This window comes from Mesoplodon mirus (genome assembly GCF_964341445.2).
Source record: "Mesoplodon mirus genome assembly, chromosome: 17".
Classification (NCBI taxonomy): Eukaryota; Metazoa; Chordata; class Mammalia; order Artiodactyla; family Ziphiidae; genus Mesoplodon; species Mesoplodon mirus.
Window position 1 is genome coordinate 67,505,457 of NC_138993.1, and position 20,008 is coordinate 67,525,464.

At 41.1% G+C, this 20,008-nt stretch overlaps 2 protein-coding genes across 4 annotated transcripts in view; one reads left to right on the forward strand and one right to left on the reverse strand.

Moving 5' to 3' along the window:
- The window catches only part of UBAC2 (UBA domain containing 2), a 164,873-nt gene that overhangs the window by 32,993 nt on the left and 111,872 nt on the right, over positions 1–20,008 (forward strand). The window lies entirely within an intron of this gene.
- GPR18 (G protein-coupled receptor 18) lies at positions 1,611–5,599 on the reverse strand. The gene is made up of 2 exons (XM_082602050.1): positions 5,467–5,599; positions 1,611–2,677 (listed from the first exon to the last, which is right to left on the reverse strand). The coding sequence occupies exon 2, from the start codon at positions 2,663–2,665 to the stop codon at positions 1,649–1,651; it is 1,017 nt and encodes a 338-aa protein (XP_082458176.1). The 5' UTR covers positions 2,666–2,677; positions 5,467–5,599; the 3' UTR covers positions 1,611–1,648.

Sequence of the window (20,008 nt, forward strand, 5' to 3'; positions counted from 1 at the left end):
CTCCTTGACTCCTTCTGTCATTATCCCAGTCTTAACCAGTCTTTTCTTGCCTAGATTTTTGCAGTAATTCTCCAACTAGTCTTCCTATCAATTCCAAAGTATTTCATGCAATGTTTTCAGAAGTTATCTTTCTAAAATACAAGTTTGACCATGCTAATCTTCCTTTTAAAAACCTCTAAATCCTTATTTTCTTCAGAATAAAAATCAAGCTTCTTCAAGGCGGCATCAGGGCCGTCTAGAATAGTACAGATGGCTTAGGCTTTGCCATCACATAGACCAATTTACCTGAGATTCCAGCTCTGCCGTGTATTATTTGTGTGTCATCTTGAGCAAGTTACTTCTCTCAACTTCCCTCATCTGTAAATTGGGGCTCATACTCTGTAATTCACAGGGCAGTGGAGGGAACTAAGTAAGGTCACTTATGCAAACATCCTAGCAGTAGCAGCCTCCCCACCCCATATATTGTTGTTTTTTTCTTTCTCTTCAAAGCCCTCATAATCTGACCCCAATCCAATGTTTCAAGCCACTTCCCCGTCAGTCATTCAGCTTTCTTAACATGCTATGTATTTGTATTCTCGTACCTGCTGGTTTTCTTTCTGCACCCTGTTGCCCTTTGGCAGGATTAATTGTCCTTTTTTAAAAAAAATAAATTTATTTATTTTATTTATTTATTTTTGGCTGCAACGGGTCTTCGTTGTGGTGTGCGGGCTTCTCATTGCGGTGGCTTCTCTTGTTGCGGAGCACGGGCTCTAGGCCCACGGGCTTCAGTAGTTGTGGCTCGTGGGCTCAGTAGTTGTGGCTCGTGGGTTCTAGAGCGCAGGCTCAGTAGTTGTGGCGCACGGGCTTAGTTGCTCCGCAGCATGTGGGATCTTCCTGGACCAGGGCTCGAACCCGTATCCCCTGCATTGGCAGGCAGATTCTTAACCACTGCGCCACCAGGGAGGTCCCCCCCACTAGTCTCAAGTAGAGTCTGGTGCATACTCGGCTCTCAGTAAGTGTTTATTGAATGACTATTGTCTGTTTCCAAAGGAAAATGAACTTAGAGTAGGTGGGGGCTGATGGCAATGGCCTTTACAGCACCTTTAGGTGCTTTTGCTTCTGCAGATTTTGCTCTGCAGCAGTAACAGTGATGAGTTGAACATAGTTGTTTGTGTAGGAATCATGGAAGTTTGGTGTTTAGAATACAAAGAACTGGATTTAGACCACCAATTCGGAGTATAAGTTAGACCAAAGGGAGCTGCGTCTAGTTGGAAATAATTCAATCAAATTATTTCAAACAATAGCTCCATTATTTTGCCTGCTGACCTGATTGACATCATGACTCACCTGCGCATAGAATTAAATCCAAAAAGTCAACTATGTATTTAGGTAAGGCTTGAATATGAAACACGAATTGGATGCTTTTCTCCCAGTAATTCATGAAAATGTTTTATACAGGTTTTAAAAATAAAGATAATGAATTTATTGAAGTACTTTAGTGTATTTAATTATGCTGCCACAATAATAAGATCTCACAAAGGAGGAAGGGTTCTTAAAGTTTATTATTTTTTTTTGGGAGAGAAGGGACGTGATGATATCATAACAGAATATCCACTGACCCTAAGTTAGTAAAGTGAATTTAAAGAGATCGAAGACAAACAATGACCGTTCATAACATTTCACTGTTTATGTTGCTTAGGGACCGTAAGCTACCTGAGCGGAAGCTCTTTCTGCGCACGCTCCGAAGATAATTGCGGTATAGCATGACACTGATGACTCGAGCCTGAAATTGTTTTGAAACAATGTAGTAGAGAATCACATCCAGACAGGTGCTGAGGTTCATGAGGAAGGTGGTGAAGGCTCCCCAGGGGTTGTAGCTGTTCTCGTCCCCTCCCAGCATCAGGAAAGCAAAGCAGATGTGGAAAGGCATGAAGCAGACAAGCACCTGCACCATGAGCGTGATAATGATCCGTATAGACTTCTCCTTGACTTTTGGCTTCAGCTTAGATGTCTTACCGTGAAGGAGACTATGAATAATGACCAAGTAGCACCCAATCATGATGAACAGAGGAATCAAGAAAAAGAAAATCAGTCGAGTGAAGTTCAGCACGTTAATGGCTTTTAAGTGGATGATGTCAGAAACCTTGAGGCAGGTGGCAGTGGTGGAGGCTTTATCTGGGTCTTCATAGAGCAGTAGGAGTGGGATGGTGGTTGTCAGGGTCATTATCCAGACTCCCACACACGCTAGCATGGCCTTGCATGTGTTTTTAAGTTCCTTGGTGTATTTCGGCTGTACAATGGCCATGTATCTGTCGGCGCTAATGAGAGCAAAAAGCCATAGAGCAATACTTGGATAAAACACTGTGAGAGCCCCAAGAATCTGGCAGAAGTACTCTCCAAACGGCCATTCACCTTTTGCATAATAAAACATTTGAAAGGGTAAGCTCATGATAAATATCAAGTCCAGTAGTGCCACATTCATCATATAGATGGTTACAGTGGTTCTCTTCTTGGTGGTACAACTGAAAACCCATAAGGCAGTGACATTAACAAACAAGCCAGTTATGAAGATACAGCTGTAGAAGACAAGGGCTGCTATTTTGTATTCTTCTGGATATGGCTCGATAGAAGGGCCAGGTTGAGCTTGATTGTGAGGGGTGGTCATCGTATAGCTTGTTGTGGGCATGACACTTAGAAACTGTAAAATAGTTAAGAATAGGAGGAATAAAGCTCTTTGTTGAAAAAATAAATGCTTAACATTCTCACACTCGACTTGGCATATCAGTGGATTTTAATTTTGACAGTATTTTATGTCATAGAGTCAATATATGTGTCTTAGTATTTATTAAGAAATACACTCCCAGGGCTTCCCTGGTGGCGCAGTGGTTGAGAGTCCGCCTGCCGATGCAGGGGACACGGGTTCGTGCCCCGATCCCGGAAGATCCCACACGCCGCGGAGCGGCTGGGCCCGCGAGCCATGGCCGCGGAGCCTGTGTGTCCGGAGCCTGTGCTCCGCAACGGGAGAGGCCACAGCAGTGAGAGGCCCGCGTACAGAAAAAAAAAAAAAAAAAAAAAAAAAAAAAAAAAAAAAAAAAAGAAATACACTCCCTAGGTATTATTACTAATATGTACTAACATATTAGTGTATTAAGATGGTCTGGTGTGTCATGATGCACTGGCAAACGTATTCATTTTCTCTCTGTAGTGTGAAATTGGGTAGCAGTTGTGCCTATGGTAGGTATCCTTTGTTTGGGACTAATTGGGGAAAGGCCATTCTGAATTTTGAATCTTAGAAAGTATTGATAGCTTGCCACTTTTTATCGTCTTCATTCTGTTTAAATATTTGGTAACCCAGATTAGTAATGTCCAAATAATGAATTTTTACTCATTAAATATAATTTTAATATATAAATTATGTATTAGAAAACTAATAAAGAAACCATATAACTGGTTGCTTACTGAATATTCACAGTAATTCTCATTTGAGAGCAGGAACTTTTCCTTTTTACTGCTGAATCCCCACTGCCTGGTGAGGACATAGTAGATACTCAGTAAGTAATATTTGCTGAATTGACGGATAAGTGAAGGAAGGAAACTTTGGCGGGGTGACCCATAGCAAGCACTCTCTAGTTTGTCAATGAAGGCTTGCTTCATTGGCCATCAAACCGTTTTTTTTTTTTTTTTTTTAAGTGGCAAACACTTCTTCATAGTATTATGTTCTCTCTAGATTATCATAGGTCTAGAAACAGCAGTGTCTTGTGCCATGGTATACAGATCAAGAACTTTACTCTCTCTGTTTTTTTTTTTTTTTGGCCACACCTTGCGGCATGAGGGGTCTTAGTTCCCCGAGCAGAGCAGGGATCGAACCCGTACCCCCTGCACTGGGAGCGCAGTCTTAACCCCTGGACTGCCAGGGAAGTCCCACAAGAACTTGACTCTTAAAAACAATAGATGGGCTAGTTTTTAATGCACAGTTGGGAGTGCCTAATGCTGAGTCTTCCAGATGGTGTTTACCAGTGCCCCAGAAGCAGATTACACTCCTTGAGAATAAGATATTGCTCGTGTGGTAACTTTCACGCCCTCACTCTACCGAGATCCAGAGGCGTAAGTATTATTTGTCAAATTTAATTTTAAAAAAGGAATCTCAAAGACAAATAGTTATTAGTAAGAAGTCACTCAGTAACTTTATGTGTTTGCAGAAACTAATTTCCACCCCCCCCAAATGCCCATTTCTACTGGAAAGGAGTTTAGCTGTGACCCCCTCAGTGTGAAACTTCTATCACCCACGATATAACATCAACAACAGTGATTTTAAAAATAGACTCGCTACAAAGAGATGGAACCTTGTGGCATCCCCCTTGAAATATGGAGGTGTAAGAAAAGTTTCCCTCAAAAATGTCACTTTGCAGAATGGTCTGTCTCTCATTCAGCCCTGAGTCTCTCTTTAGTGAAAACTGGGGGAGGTTAGCCATCTGGTAGTGGCATCATGGGCTGTAATTTAAAATTAATTTGAGCAGTTGCTGAGGACAAACACAAGCTATGAATTTGTTTTCTTCTCCCCCCTTTCTTCCCTTCCTACCTTCCTGACTGTAGCGAGTTTGCCAAATATTTAGGTTAAATATGATTTTGGAGTAGAATTCTATATATTTAAAAGCCTGTATTTATTAAAATTTCCAAATATTGTATTGGCTAGAATATTAATTTCTATAAAATGAGAAAAATACTACATAGAAAAATTAACTCTCTAGTATTACCATACAAAGGAAAATAATTTTAGAAACTTGACTCATTTTTAACTTTCCATGAATTTTTAAATAGTAAAAATTGTAATGTAAATGACATTTTGTATCCTTTTTTCTTTTGTATCAGAACTCCCTCCACCCGTCCTTATTCCCGAATTTTGTCACAGAAATTCCTTACTTACAAACCATTTTTGAGTAAATCTTTTTCCCCTCATTGAATTCAAGCTGACTTTATGTCACCAACAGTTGTGTTCATTTGCTTAAGGTTAACTAAAATATGTGTGATGTATGTGTTTTAAAGGCATTACCATACAGGTTGTACTCTGTACACACAGATAAATTTTTGGATAAATATTGAAAAGTGATTAGCTTTTAAGTCAGCATTTTACAAACTTTAGATTCCATGATTAGCTATAGTCTTTTCTTAAAAGCCTTTAAGTACATTCTGTGAAACAATGTAATTGAAACCAGGTGACAAAGACTCCTAAAGATATTTCTGATTTATTGTATCAACATTTTCTTTAAGTTGAAAAAATTTACATTTACTATTAATGTAAAACAGTACTGAAAATAAATGAAACATGTTAATAATGTAGGAAGATGACAGTATATCCCATTTGAGGGTCCTTCACCAACATAGTTTCAGTAATATATTATTAAAATAAAACAAGGATTTTGAGATTTAGTAAATAAGTACAGCATTATTTCTGATAATCTGTGATGAGGTTAATTAAATGCTACTTACCTCCTGTCCATCAAAAGGCTGTGTTTGAGAGGAACATTTCTTGGTATACCCAGTTCTGTAAAAGATTTCTTTGAGTTGCTTGTGTTAAAACAGCTCTTTCTAGAAATGGTATATTTAAGAAATGCTGTATTTCTTTTGTTTTAGGTTCTTCCGTTGCTTTAAGAAGTTGTTTCAAATATAATACTCGGTATAGGAGTTGGTACTTGTTCAGCTGTAATTGCTGCTTTGTCTCTTTCAGGAAGTACTCTCTGAAATAAGGCTTTTTCAACTTATGACTTTGCCCTGGATGTGGTTTTTCTCTTTCACAAATGATTTGTTTATGAAGTCATTCTTAGCATAAGCTCCCCATGAAATGATGGCATATATTTAAGAGAATCATACAGAAAGGAGAAAATGTCTTCAGTTTGTTTACTTAGTGCTTAAAGTCTGCCATCATCTGTTGAAAGAGAATGAGATTTGATGCTGACTGAATAGAATTCATAGTATAACTTAGTTTCTAAGCTGTGTGACTTTGTCTAGTTACTTAAGCACTCTGAGCCTTTGTTCCTGCTTAGTTTCTATAGTGCTAAAATAGAGATAATACCCATCTGGTAAGATTGTGAGGACTCTAAACCAGAGAAGCCCAAGGGCTAACCTGGCACCTAGTAGGTAACTTCCAAACAGCATTAACCCTTTACTACAAAGTTCCTAAAATCACTGAATATCTGCTTTTTACTGCTAAACCATTTCTTTTGTGTGTGTGTGTGTGTGTGTATGTGTGTGTGTGTGTGTGTGTGTGTGTGTGTGTGTGTGTGGTGTGTGGGCCTCTCACTGTTGTGGCCTCTCCCGTTGCGGAGCACGGGCTCTGTATGCGCAGGCCCAGCGGCCATGGCTCACGGGCCCAGCCGCTCTGCGGCATGTAGGATCTTCCCGGACCGGGGCACGAACCTGTGTCCCCTGCATTGGCAGGTGGACTCTCAACCACTGCGCCACCAGGGAAGCCCTAAACCATTTCTAAATGGTAGAAATTTTGGGACCCTCAATTATTTGCTTCTGCTTTGCATATACCTTTACCTACTTTGGTTTGCTTTATTTATTAAGTCCCCAGTGCTTCATATCCCTTTTCTATCACATGGACGTCTAGAAATAATTCCTTTTGCAAAAACATCCCTACAAATTGTTAAGAACTTTGGAAGTCTTTAGTGGAATAATTTACATATTAGGAGTATTTTTTTTTTTTCTTTTTGCGGTATGCGGGCCTCTCACTGTTGTGGCCTCTCCCGTTGCGGAGCACAGGCTCCGGACGCGCAGGCCCAGCGGCCATGGCTCACGGGCCCAGCCGCTCCGCGGCATATGGGATCCTCCCAGACCGGGGCACGAACCCGCATCCCCTGCATCGGCAGGCGGACTCTCAACCACTGCGCCACCAGGGAGGCCCTATTAGGAGTATTTTAACCTAAGAAGGGAAGTGAGACCAACGAAAAGGGAAGTGAGCAGCCCCAATCGTTGCCTGCCCGCCTAGTTACATTACAGTTTTTACTTTCTCTTTTCTTTTAAAAAAATCATAATTTCATTTGCTTGTACTAAAATTTTAATTATCTTTATACTTGGTTATGCGTGATTTATCAGCCTTTAAAAGGTACATGAACTTAACTGGTTTTTTAATTTAAGACAGTTTGAGGGCACATGCTCCTTTTTTTTTTCTTCCTCAGACAAAACCGTAGTAAATCTGTGACTTATAAATTGTTGAAATCCTTTCCTTTGGTGATTAAAGTACTTTTGATTATGTTAATGCCAGAGTAATGGGTTTTAGAAGCACAAGCAACAGCCACAGCAACTATTTCTTGTGTAAATGAGGATTTGAGGCCCAGAGAGGGCCAGTGACTTGCTGCAGAACTCAGACAACCAGGCCCAGCCTCTTCTCTGCCAAGTTCAGTGCCCTCCCCTTTCTGCCCTAGCTGCTATAAAGACTTCTCGTTGTGAGGTGATTACATTGATTTATTCACTAGACATGATTTGCTCATTGCTGAATTACAGTAATCAGTTTTTTATACATGGAGTTATGTTTCATATGCAGGATAGGAGTTTGATATTTCACTTGGAGATAGGAACCTCTTATCTGCAGATCCAATCTTTTCATTGTGTTAATTTCATATAGCCTATGACAGGTCTTCTAAAATTCAGTATTGATTCGTGTTCTCTGTGCTGCTGAAATCAACAGGCACAGGGAAGGCATATATCTCATTAAGACAAATCCCCTTGTACACAGGGAGATTCTTCTTCCTGACTTGCCAGTCTCTCAGAGAGAGGTACCCAGGGGCACAGCTTGAAGGTGGGTCCCGCCTTTCTCTCCATCTTAGCCTTACGGGATTTCCTACTCCTGGCCTTTCACAGGCTGTTCCACCAACAGCTGTGACATTCCTTCCCACCACACTCCCATCTCTTGGCTTGGCTGGCTGCTATTTATCTTAAGAGTTTTAGCTTAGATGCTGCCTTTCCCAGGAAGCTTTCTCTGACCCCTGAAGCTGGTTGGTTATTCGCCCCTGTAAGGTTCCTTAGCACTGGATTCTTACCCCTGTAGTGGCTTGTGTTTGTTATTATTATTGGGAGTTTATTTGCCTTTTATCCTTCACTACATTGAGGTCCTTAAGGGTTTGCATGTGTTGTATATGTATGTATTTAATAGGCAGTTAGGAAATACTGGTTGAATGTGTGACTGAAAAAGTAGGTGAAGAAATGGAGGGTCGAATTATTGAGCCCAGTGTCAGCATCAGGGACACTTTGACTTGCTAATGTGAGGGGAACCTGCCAGTCACAAGGCAGACTGGAGGCAAGACCCACTCTCCTTCTCTCCATGACCCTGCAGCGCTTAGCATTGTTCTCTGTGTTCCTGGCTCGTCACACAATAATTTTATGTTGGAAAAGAATTACAGTTAAAAAAAGAAATTCCCCCAAACCATTTGGCAGCAAGTAAGTAAACAATGGATCAAGAATTAAACTTTTATAGTGTCTGGTTTGCCTCTTTAATACTTGAACCTAATGAAATTTTTATTCAAATAGAGGAGCTTATCTCATTCGGGGACCATTCATGCAGCTTTAATTTCCTCACTTATTTTGGGATATGAGTGAAAGAAATTTTTCCCCTTGCAAAAGAGGGATTTCACAGAGTTTTCTTCACTTTATAAAGTCATCTGTTTTAGCTCCATTTTTGAATTCTGGTTTAGATGCTAAAAGCCCTAAATGAATTTTTATTTTAATACTCGAGCCCAGTTTTAGAGTGAATATAATCTAGTTATAATTAGTTATAATTTAGTTAAGCCAATTTTATAATTATCAGAAAGGATGTAGTTAATAGACTTACACAGTAAATCCCCACTATAAAAAGATGCTCTTTGGGACTTCCCAGTGGTTAAGAATCCACCTTCCAATGGGGGAAACACAGGTTCAGTCCCTGGTCGCGGAACTAAGTAAGATCCCACATACTGCGGGGCAACTAAGCCCGTGCGCTCTAGAGCCCGCTCACCACAACTAGAGATCCTGTGCGACACAACTAAGACCCGACACAGCCAAATAAATAAATAAATAAATATTAAAAAAAAAAAAAGGAAAACATGATGTTATATCAGAGATTTGTCTATGCCACAGATAAAATTGTATTTCTCGTTCTTAACACGTTTCTCTGTACCTCAGCAAGTGTGAGTAAAGCTTGTCCTAGTTCCTCAGACCAGTATTGTGATGAGGGGCCCACTGTAGTTACTGTTTATCTTTCCCAGCTCAGGTGGCCATCAGCACACACAGCCAGAGCAGTTGGTAGACAGCCAGTCCCCAGAAAGGAGAGGTGGTGAGGGACATGGGGGGAGCCCCAAACTAGGGTGAAAATCTTATCATTTGGCCCTGACGGTCTCCCACTTTGGTCTTATGGAATCTTTGTGCCATACCCCTTTCTTTTTCAAGCTTGCATCTGAACTCACTGCTCTTTTTTTTTTTTTTTTTTTTTTTTTGAGGGGCAGATATATTGAATAGTGGTTTCTGGATAAAGAAGACTGAGATACTATTTGTCTAAATCTATTTTATTTTAAACCCAGCAACTTACAGCTGTAGCCAAACTAGTATGTTCCCCCTTTCCACTTGACTTCCTAAATTGTATTATAAATTTAACATTTCCCAAACTCCTTTTCCTTGGCAAGTTTTGTTCAGTTTCACAACTTCACAGACATACGGACAATCAGATGATTACTTACCTCACAGCAAGCAAGTTGAACCCAGATAACCAAAATGATAGATAATTCTAAAACTAAAGTAAATAATTAATTCTAAAAATAATTCTAAAAATAAAATTGATCTAAATTGGCAATCAAAGTAGAGTTCCCTAAAGATATTAAAGATTCTTTCACTTAGAGGATCTTAGGAGAAGGCATCATCAACATGACAGTGAAATCATTCCTGGACCCACCAAAATCCCAGGCCAAGAATTTACAGGGTGACGTCTCACTAACTGCATGGAGAGCCATTCTTTGGTCCCCGGGCACAGACAATTAATTGGAACTCTCTGGTTATTGTGATGTACATGGCCACCTCCTACAGATTCTGATCTCACAGTTAAAGGAGACATGTAGAGGGAGATGAGTTTCTAGGGGAAGATATCTAGTAATATGGTGAAGTAGCAGCGTACAAGAAAAAGGTATTGTGGAGAGTCAGGATTGGTAAAGAAATGAGAGGTGTGTTATTGAGTTACTTAAATCCAAACTTGTATACTGGTGTGTGTGATGGAGGATTTTAGTATCAGGCATCTGTATACTAAAAAGTAACAACATGTCTATAGGTTGAAGTTTGTTGGTTTAAAAAGTTACTTAAGATTTTTTATTATCTCTGCCATTACTCTTATCTGTATTATCAGAGGTGAACAATCATTAAGCAGAGGTCTAAGTGCTTTACATGCTTCACTGAATTTAATCATTATGCCAGCAGCAAAGTATGTTGAGGACACAATAGTTGTATGCATGGTGTAACCCAGGGATATTTACTCAGGAGTCTCAGATTGTGAGATTGTGTTGTACTCTTTCTGTACTATGGTATTGTACTTTGTTTTAGTAAATTTTGTTGAAGTTGGTCCTACTTAATAGAGAATAATCAGAATAGTAATTTGATCTATAGCAAAAAAATCTTCTGAGGGAATAGACCATCCTTTCCTTTCCCTGTTTCTCACTAATGAGTTGATATTCCCAAGGAAAGATTTTGTAACTGGATTCTGTCAGCCTGTAAGTTTAATTTTGGGAGGGAGATCTCTGCCATTCAGTGAGCCAAAGACTTTTAAGCACTCAAAAATGGGTATATCCAAAAGGTTGGTAAACATGTATAAGTATGCTGGACCTCATAAGTAATCAGGGAAGCGAAAATTAAAACCATAATAAGGATGTTACTACCCACTCACCAAAATGGCCACAGTGAAAAAGACTAACAACAAGAAGTGCTGGCTGAGTAGTGTTCCATTATACGTACTCGGCCAACACTGGAGTATTACTTGTCCATAAAAAGAAACGAAATTGAGTTATTTGTCGTGAGGTGGATGGACCTAGAGTCTGTCATACAGAGTGAAGTAAGTCAGAAAGAGAAAAATAAATACCATATGCTAATGCATATATATGGAATCTAAAAAAAAAAAATGGTACCGATGAATGTAGTGGCAGGGCAGGAATAAAGACATAGACATAGAGAATGGACTTGAGGACACAAAGGGGAATGGGGAAGCTGGGGCAAAGTGAGAGTAACATCGACATATGTACACTACCAAATGTAAAATAGCTAATGGGAAGCAGCAGTATACCACAGGGAGATCAGCTCGGTGCTTTGCAACGACCTAGAGAGGTGGGATAGGGAGGGTGGGAGGGAGACGCAAGAGGCAGGGGATATGGGGATGTATGTATGCATGTGGCTGATTCACTTTGTTGTGCAGCAGAAACTAACACAGTACTGTGAAGCAATTATACTCCAATAAAGATCTATTAAAAAAAAAAAAGTGTTGGTGAGGGTCCAGAGCCTGGCTGGTGGGAGCTTAAATTTGGAAAACAGTTGGGTATTAAGTACTAAAATGAAGATGCATACACCCTAGGACTCACATTCCACTCCTAGGTAGAAATGCCTGTTCCTGTGCACCAGGAGTTAGAGATAAGAATGTTCACAGTAGCATTATTTCTAATCGCTCCAAGTTAGGGACAGCCCACATGTTCAGCAACTGGAGAGTGGATAGATCAGTTGTGTCGACAAACAGTTGACTGCTTTTCACAATCAAAATGAATCACATAGAAGGCGCATGGAACAACACAGGCGAATCTTGTGCATATGGTGTTAAGTGAAAAAAGCCAGACATGAAGGAATTCATATTGTACGATTCCGTTTATATGAATTTCAGAAAGCAGACCAAACTGAAATAAAGAGTTGAGGGCTTCGCGCATAGGCGATAAAAACTTTTGGTGGGTTGCGGGAGCGTGTAATACGTGGGGCACACGGGAGAGCTCCCAGGATGCTGGGAAGTTCTGTTTGTTGAACTGAGTGCTAATTATTTTAGTGTTTGTTCTGTGATAATTCATTAAGCTGTCTATTTTTGTTTTGCCCTTGTATCTATAAGGGTCTCAATAGAAAACAGATGGCACACTTAAACTAGAATAATTCAAGGGCTTATGTATAAAAATCTAATGACAAAAGAATGGAACCGAGTGACAAAAGGGGGACCTTTGGCAGGACTGTTGCCTTGTTGTGCCCACCACCTTTAGGCCCAAAGACGTTAAGGAAGGGAGAGGGTACTAGAACCTGGAGGGGTCACCCCTGGAGAGTCAGCTGCCTTGGAAACAGTAAGTGTGAAGGAACAAGGGACAAGGGGAGGAAGTCCCCTGGCCTCAGGCTCCTCCTCGCCCAGATGTCCTCTGAGGCGCCAGCAGAACTCAGCAGAAGCCAGGGGGCCCTTGAGCCTTTGGGTGGAACCTGTACCCTCAGCCTCAGGAACAGAGCAGGGTGCAGAAGAGAAAAGAAGCAAGTGGATTTTTTCAGCATGCTGGGTTTTTCTGTATGAGTGTTACATTTTATATCAAAGAGGTTTCTTTAAAAAAGCTTAGGCTTTGAGTTGGCAAAACTGGGTTTGAGGGTATCTGCTTCTTCTAAGCTGTTTCCGTGAGTAATTTTTTTTAAACACCTTGAGTCTCATCTCATCTGTGAATCATCTATTCTTAACTGTGAATCATCTCATTCTTTTTTTTTTCTTTTTAGCTAATTGGGCCTCTCACTGTTGTGGCCTCTCCCGTTGCGGAGCACAGGCTCCGGACGCGCAGGCTCAGCAGCCATGGCTCACGGGCCCAGCCGCTCTGTGGCATGTGGGATCTTCCCTTACCGGGGTACGAACCCGTGTCCCCTGCATTGGCAGGCGGACTCTCAACCACTGCGCCACCAGGGAAGCCCCATCTCATTCTTATAGCTTGTGTAAAGTACATGTTTTAGACACCAAATACTAGTTTTCATTGTCTCTCTCCTGCCTGAAATCTCTTTTTTTTCTTTGCATCATATTTTTCATGGGAATTTTCAGACTGGGAGTGAATAGCAGTGCAAGAGGTCTGTCTATGCTACTCATTAATTAGCTGAGTTATTGTTTTTAAAAGTTAGTTAATTTTCTCTGATCATGACTCTTCCCAGCTGGAAGAAAGGGGAATTGGGATGAGGCTTTCTCAAAGGGCTTCCCACCTCTGGCATTATACATTTCTAAGGAACTCTTCCCACTGCAGTGCGTATTTTATCTTTGTCTCCTTTTGAATTTTTGTAGGACTGGAGATGAGAGACATAGGATAGTACTTGGGCCTCTGTGCCCTCACAGCTTCTGCCTGGAACCCCAAATGTGTCCAGGAGTCATTTAGTCAAACCTCATTGCAGGGAGCCTTGAATGTGTTTGTTGGTATTTGGGTCCTACTTGAAACTCAGAGCACCCAGAACCCTGTGGGGGTCCAACTAATTCCTGGCCTTTGCCTTCCTTTCATATCCTTTATTGTGTTGATTTCTTTAGTGTGTATTTTTTTTTAATTTTTAAATTGAAGTATAGTTGATTTACAATGTCAGTTTCTGGTGTACAGCAAAGTGATTCAATTATGTATATATATATTCTTTTTCATATTCTTTTCCATTATGGTTTATTACAGGATATTGAATATAGTTCCCTGTGCTCTGCAGTACTACCTTGTTGTTTACCTTGGAGTGTATTTTAAATCTTATTTAAAATTTATCTTTAAGTCAACTTAATCTTTTTTTTTTTTTTTTTTTTTTTTTTACGGTACACGGGCCTCTCACTGTTGTGGCCTCTCCCGTTGCGGAGCACAGGCTCCGGACGCGCAGGCTCAGCGGCCATGGCTCACGGGCCCAGCCGCTCCGCGACATGTGGGATCCTCCCGGACCGGGGCACGAACCCGTGTCCCCTGCATCGGCAGGCGGACTTCCCTGCGCCACCAGGGAAGCCCAAGTCAACTTAATCTTAACATATTTGATATTATTTATTCTGTAGACATTTAAACATTTCTAGTAGACTGTTAGATTGTTCCAGCTAATTTGCCTATCTACTTTTAACCCTTTTTCCTTTAACCATTACTTTTGTAAGTGGCAAGCAGGAAGTGCGGCTGTGAGGATGGGCCGGGCCCAGGGCTGCCCAGCTCCTAAGCCTGCGAGGCTGCCCGCTCTGTCCCTTGCCCTCCGCCACCCTCTCAGGAGAGCTGTCGTTCTTGGTGGTGGAGAACCTCCTTGAGACATTATAATCCGCCTGCAGAGGAAGACGTAAAAATTGTGCGGGCTCTTTGTTTCTTTGGTAATAAATCTGTACTCGTCTGCGTTACTCAGAATTGTTGTTTACCAGAACTCTCCCTCTTACGCTTAAAAGTTAGTCTAGCCCCAGTGACAAATCAGTTGAATTTTTGCAACCATGGTATCTCCTTATTGCTAATGCTTTTCACATGGATATTCTTTACGAGAAGTTTATGGCTTTTAACTCATATGGCCTTTTGCCATCCACAAGCCGTGCTATCTGAATAAGTATCTTAACAGAAAAGGGAAGGAAGTGGGTGGGTAGTACCACCCTCAGAGACCTGCAGGGCGGCCTGCTGGTGTGCATTTGGACGGAGGGACATACATCCTTGGCTTCAGCCTGCGTCTAGTGGAGGATTTATTCTTCTAATGTTAATGTAGTTCTTTATTTGGGGATCAGTAATCCTAGGTTTTTAGATTTGGGAGTAGGAGGTGTCCATGGCTCTCTCTTTTACAGTTGTGTTTTTATTCATCCCTTGCTCGTACTCTCATCTCATGTATTATTCTTCATATTTTGTGTCTGTCTCGTTGACAAGGACCTGGTGCCTTCGTCTTCACATGTGTCAGAGCGCCTAGCATAGTGCTTCACACACAGTAGACCCTCAGAAAATAGGCTTTTTGATCTGACAAGTGTTTGTGTGTTTCTTTTTCTAAAGGAAAGAAAACTATACGGTGTCCCCCCAGAATGAACGCCTAATGTTTCTAAATAGATAGGATCACAAAGACAATATCAAGCAAAAGAGTGAAACGAGATAGATTAGAGTTGGCTGAGGAGAGGCCCTAGGGCGAAGGTGTTTCGGCAAGATAAATATTTGCGGTATCAGAAAAGTTAATACAATTTATTTCATGTAGGAGGACTTACACATGTGTAAGCTCATGTATGTTTTCCACTGTTCCATACTGATTGACCTCCAAGGTTGTTTTGACATAAACACTGTGCTTTTACTGCCACCTACAGGTGACAGTGGGTCGTGGAGCTCTTCACCTTGACCCGATTTGAAGTCTTGTTGAGATTGAAATCAATGTTTTAAAAGCTGTTAATTGGTAGAAGATAGTACATATATTTTAATGTTAATTTCCCAATATTTCTGTATTATACAGAATTATGTAGTAGACATATCCTTATTCCTCTAAAACGTTTTGGCTTAGAGACCAGTTCTGCCTTCATGGGAAGCATTCTGTCGTTTTTAGGAAAGTGTTTTCCTCTGTAGGACCATGTATTCCTGGGCTAGGGCCTTGAGAAGATTCCACTTTCAATGTTATTTGTGCCTGATGTTCTACTAAGAGTTAAACATAAAGGTGACCTTGGGACAAATTTGATATGGTTTAAATGTTTTTTAATTGTAGTAAAATGTACACAACATGAAATTTACTGTCTTAACCATTTTTAAGGTACAGTTCAGTAATGTTTGAAGTACATTCACATTGTTGTGCAACCAGTCTCCAGAACTTCTTTCCTCTTCCCAAACTGAAACTCCATGCTCCTTGAACAACTCCCATCCCTCCCTCCAGCACCTGGCAACCACCATTCTATTTTCTGTCAGTGAATTTGCCTACCCTGTATACCTCATGTAAGTGGAATCGTACAATATTTGTCTTTTGTGATTGGCTTATTTCACTTAGCATAATGTCCTCAAAGTCCGTCCATGTTGTAGCATGTGTCAGAACGTCCTTCCTTTTTAAGGATGAATAATATTCAGTTGTATGTATATATTACATTTTATTTATCCATTCATCTGCTGATGGATACTTGGCTTTCTTCCACCTTTCAGCTATTGTGACTAATGGATGTACAGATATCTCTTTGAGACCGTCCTTCAGTTCTTTTGGTAATATATCCAGAAGTGGAATTGCTGGGTCATGTGGTAATTCTATTTTTAATTTTTTAAGGAACCACCGTACTATTTTCCATAGAGCTGTACCATTTTACATTCTCAGCAGCAGTGCACAAGGGTTGCAGTTTCTCCACATCCTTGCCAACACTTTTTTCTGTTTTGTTTTGTTTTGATAGTAGCCATCCTGATGAGTTTGAGACAGTATCTCATTGTGGTTTTGATTTCCATTTCCCTGATGATGATTGACATTGAGTGACTTTTCATGTGCTTGTTGGCCATTTATACATCTTCTTTACAGAAATGTCTATTCAGGTCCTTTGTGCATTTTTTAATCAGTTTTTATGGTTGTTTTTAACACGTAGGAGTTCTTTATATTTTCTGGGTAATGACCCTTTATCAGATAATATGATTTGCAAATATTTTCTCTTATTCCATAGGCTTCCTTCTTGCTCTGCTTGTTTCCTTTGATGTAAGGAAGTTTTTTGGCATGGTTTTAGGTCCACCCATTTATCATATTCTCATGATAAGGATGAATTGAAATGCTTTAAAATTTTAAATGTTAAGATAGGGTAGAGGGCTTCCCTGGTGGCGCAGTGGTTGAAAGTCCGCCTGCCGATGCAGGGGACACGGGTTCGTGCCCCGGTCCGGGAAGATCCCACATGCCGCGGAGCGGCTGGGCCCGTGAGCTATGGCCGTTGAGCCTGCACGTCTGGAGCCTGTGCTCCGCAACAGGAGAGGCCACAACAGTGAGAGGCCCACGTACCGCGAAAACAAAAAAACAAAACAAAACAAAAGATAGGGTAGAATAGATTTTCCTCAGTAAAATCCGTTTGTCCTTTAGAGACTTTCCCCAATGACTCAATCTGAAGAGTATTTATCTCCAGTCCTCAACACCTTTCCTTCATCCGGGAGGGTGTAAAGCAGGGTGAACAGAAACAAGCTGTATCCCAGAATTGGCTCACTTCAGAGCCTTCCACTTACAAGTGCTTCCTTCTTATGCTCTGGAAATTGTTTGTCTCTATTATTACAATAATATGCAAATGAAAGAACATTTACCTTTCTATAGTGTTCTTATTCCCTGCTGGGCCTGATTAATATGTATCAATGATTGCCTTGAAAATGTAGCATGTTTGCAAATGAAATTTGCAAATTACAAAAGCTTGGGGAGATATTTTAATAATAGTAGAGCAAAGAAACCCCGGAACACAGTGGCTCAGAGAACACAGGTGTCTGTTTCTCTTTTGTAACATCCCTGGTGGGCAGGTGGGCTCTGCTCTAGGAAGTCATTGGGACCGAGCTGGTAGGGCAGCTCTGTCATCCTCACCATGTGCCCTCCAAGGTTTCCATTTCTAGCAATAGGGAGGAATCAGAAAGGAAGTCCAGGATAAGGGACTGCTCTTTCACCAGGTACTTTGGAAGTTGTACATGTCACTGCTGCTCATACACCATTGGTCACGTGGCCACACCTAATCGTAGGGGAGGCTGGGAAACTAGCTCTAGCGAGGGAGCCAAGTCCCTGGAGATAAGGGAGAATGGGTCTGGGGGGACCTGCTAGCAGTCGCCTTCAAAGACCAAGAGCTGTAATACATTAACTGGTTTAGCGAGTTATGGGCTCTGTGATCAACGTATAAAACACTGAAGAGAGAGAACATCAGGTCTTTCTCTTTAGCCTAAACAATCAACTGCAGAGTCACTGAACATCAGGATGGCTGTTTCGGTAGCTGTGTGTCTGGAAAAGCTAAGGGAAGCCTGTGAGATGGCATTGTGATGTGACTACCAGTTGACACCGATGTGCTCATGGATGCTGTAGGTAGCATGACAGGGCAACAAGCACGGCTCTGGTGGTCCTCGTCCGCAGCAGAACAGGGAGGGGATGCAGACCTGCCATGTGAGGAACAGTTGAGAGAGCAGGCAGTGTTGATCCTGGAGAGGAGAAGACGGGGCAGGAGAACAGTCTTCAGCTGTTGAAAGGGCCTGCAGTACGACAGAGGGGTTAAAAACTGGGGGGGGGGGGCATGGCCAAGGGTGAAGGAAGACTTCGGAGATGCTGCAGGAGGTTATTGGGCTTGGTAAGGGGTAACTCAGAGGCACTCACTGTCTCGAGGCAAAGTGATTCCCTTGGGAGGTGTTGACTTGCGGACACTGAAGATACTCAAGCAGTGGCTGGAAAAGCACCAGGCAGGGATGTCCAGTAAATCCACACGTCGGGCAGGTGGCAGGAGTGAAATCTCCGTGAAAGCCCTTGAAACTCTGAGCATCTCTGCTCGTATGCTCTTCCTTACTGTGGGATTCGCTGGTAGGCTTAGAGAACTAGAGACATTAATAGGAGTCTAGCAGAGGGACAGTGTTTCCCAGGAAGTTCTGTGCAGCCCAGCAGCGGTATAGCAACCTTGTTCTCCTATTCTCTAAATAACAAAAGACATAAGTATTCATTAGTGGATGAATAGATTTAAAAAATGTGGTGCGTGTACACACACACACACACACACACACACACACACCCGGATTGGCTATATAAAAAGGAAATCCTGTCATTTGCAGCAACGTGGACAGACCTTGAGGGCATTATGCTAAGTGAAATGAGTCAGACAGAGAAAGACAAATACTGTATGGTCTCACTTATATGTGAAATCTTAAAAAAGCTCACAGATATAGAGGATAGATTGACAGAGGTGGGAGGTGGGTGGCAAAATGGGTGAAGGGGGGTCAAAAGGTATAAAATAAAAATAAATAACTCCTGAGGATCTAACATACAGCATGGTGGCTGTAGTTCATAATACCGTATTGCATGTTTGAAAGTTACTAAGAGAATAGATCTTAAAAGTTCTCATCAGGACTTTTGGGGTTGGTGAACACACGGAGATTCAGGGAGAGTGGAGAGTGACTCACTTGGAGAGAGCATGGAAGCTCCGTGTCCTTGCCCTATATCTTGCCCTATGCATCTCTTCCATCTGGCTGGTCCTGAGTTATATCCTTTTATAATAAACTGGTAATCTAGTTAAAGAAAAAAAGGTTTCATCACAAGAAAAAACAGTTTTGTAACTTTGTGTGGTGATGGATGTTAATTAGACTTATTGTGGTGATCATTTTGCAATATATACAAGTATTGAATCATTCTGTTGTACACCTGAAACTAATATAATCTTTCATGTCAATTATACTCAATAAATATAACAAGAACATAATTCACTGCAGTAGATTATTATACTAGTGAAATAAACTATTTGTAAAATGAAGAGGTTTTTTTCCTATATAATCTACATGATTGCTTTTGCTTATGAACAAATAATTTTTTTTTTTTTTTTGCTGTACGTGGGCCTCTCACTGTTGCGGCCTCTCCAGTTGTGGAGCACAGGCTCCGGACGTGCAGGCCCAGCGGCCATGGCTCACGGGGCCAGCCGCTCCGCAGCATGTGGGATCCTCCCGGACTGGGGCACGAACCCGTGTCCCCTGCATCAGCAGGCGGACTCTCAACCACTGCGCCACCAGGGAAGCCCCAAAGAACATTTTTAAATTTTTGAAGTATATACTTCCAGAAAATACTTTATAAATACTTAAAATTAAAGAGAAACAGAATGAAAAAGATCTTGACAAAATTAAAATTTAGGGTAAAATGACTAGACCTAAATAATGAGTTAGTAGGGTGACATCTTTGAAATGTATGTAAAATAAAATATCCAAAATAATTTATATTTTTCATATATTACTAACAATTCTTATAGAACTTTAATATGAACGGTTTAAGCTTCCATGTTAAGGGTATTTTTCCCTTTCTGAGTGAGCAAGCACATAAGCAGTTTAATTGGCTTTGCCTGCAGTCACGTGGTGAACCATTAGATGGCAGTGTTAGGCAGAATTTGATAAAAACTAAATCTACTCTGAAAATTATTAAATGGGAC

Coding starts and splice junctions, on each gene's coding strand:
- GPR18 (XM_082602050.1), bottom strand. CDS start 2,665: ATGCCCACAACAAGCTATACGATGACCACCCCTCACAATCAAGCTCAA.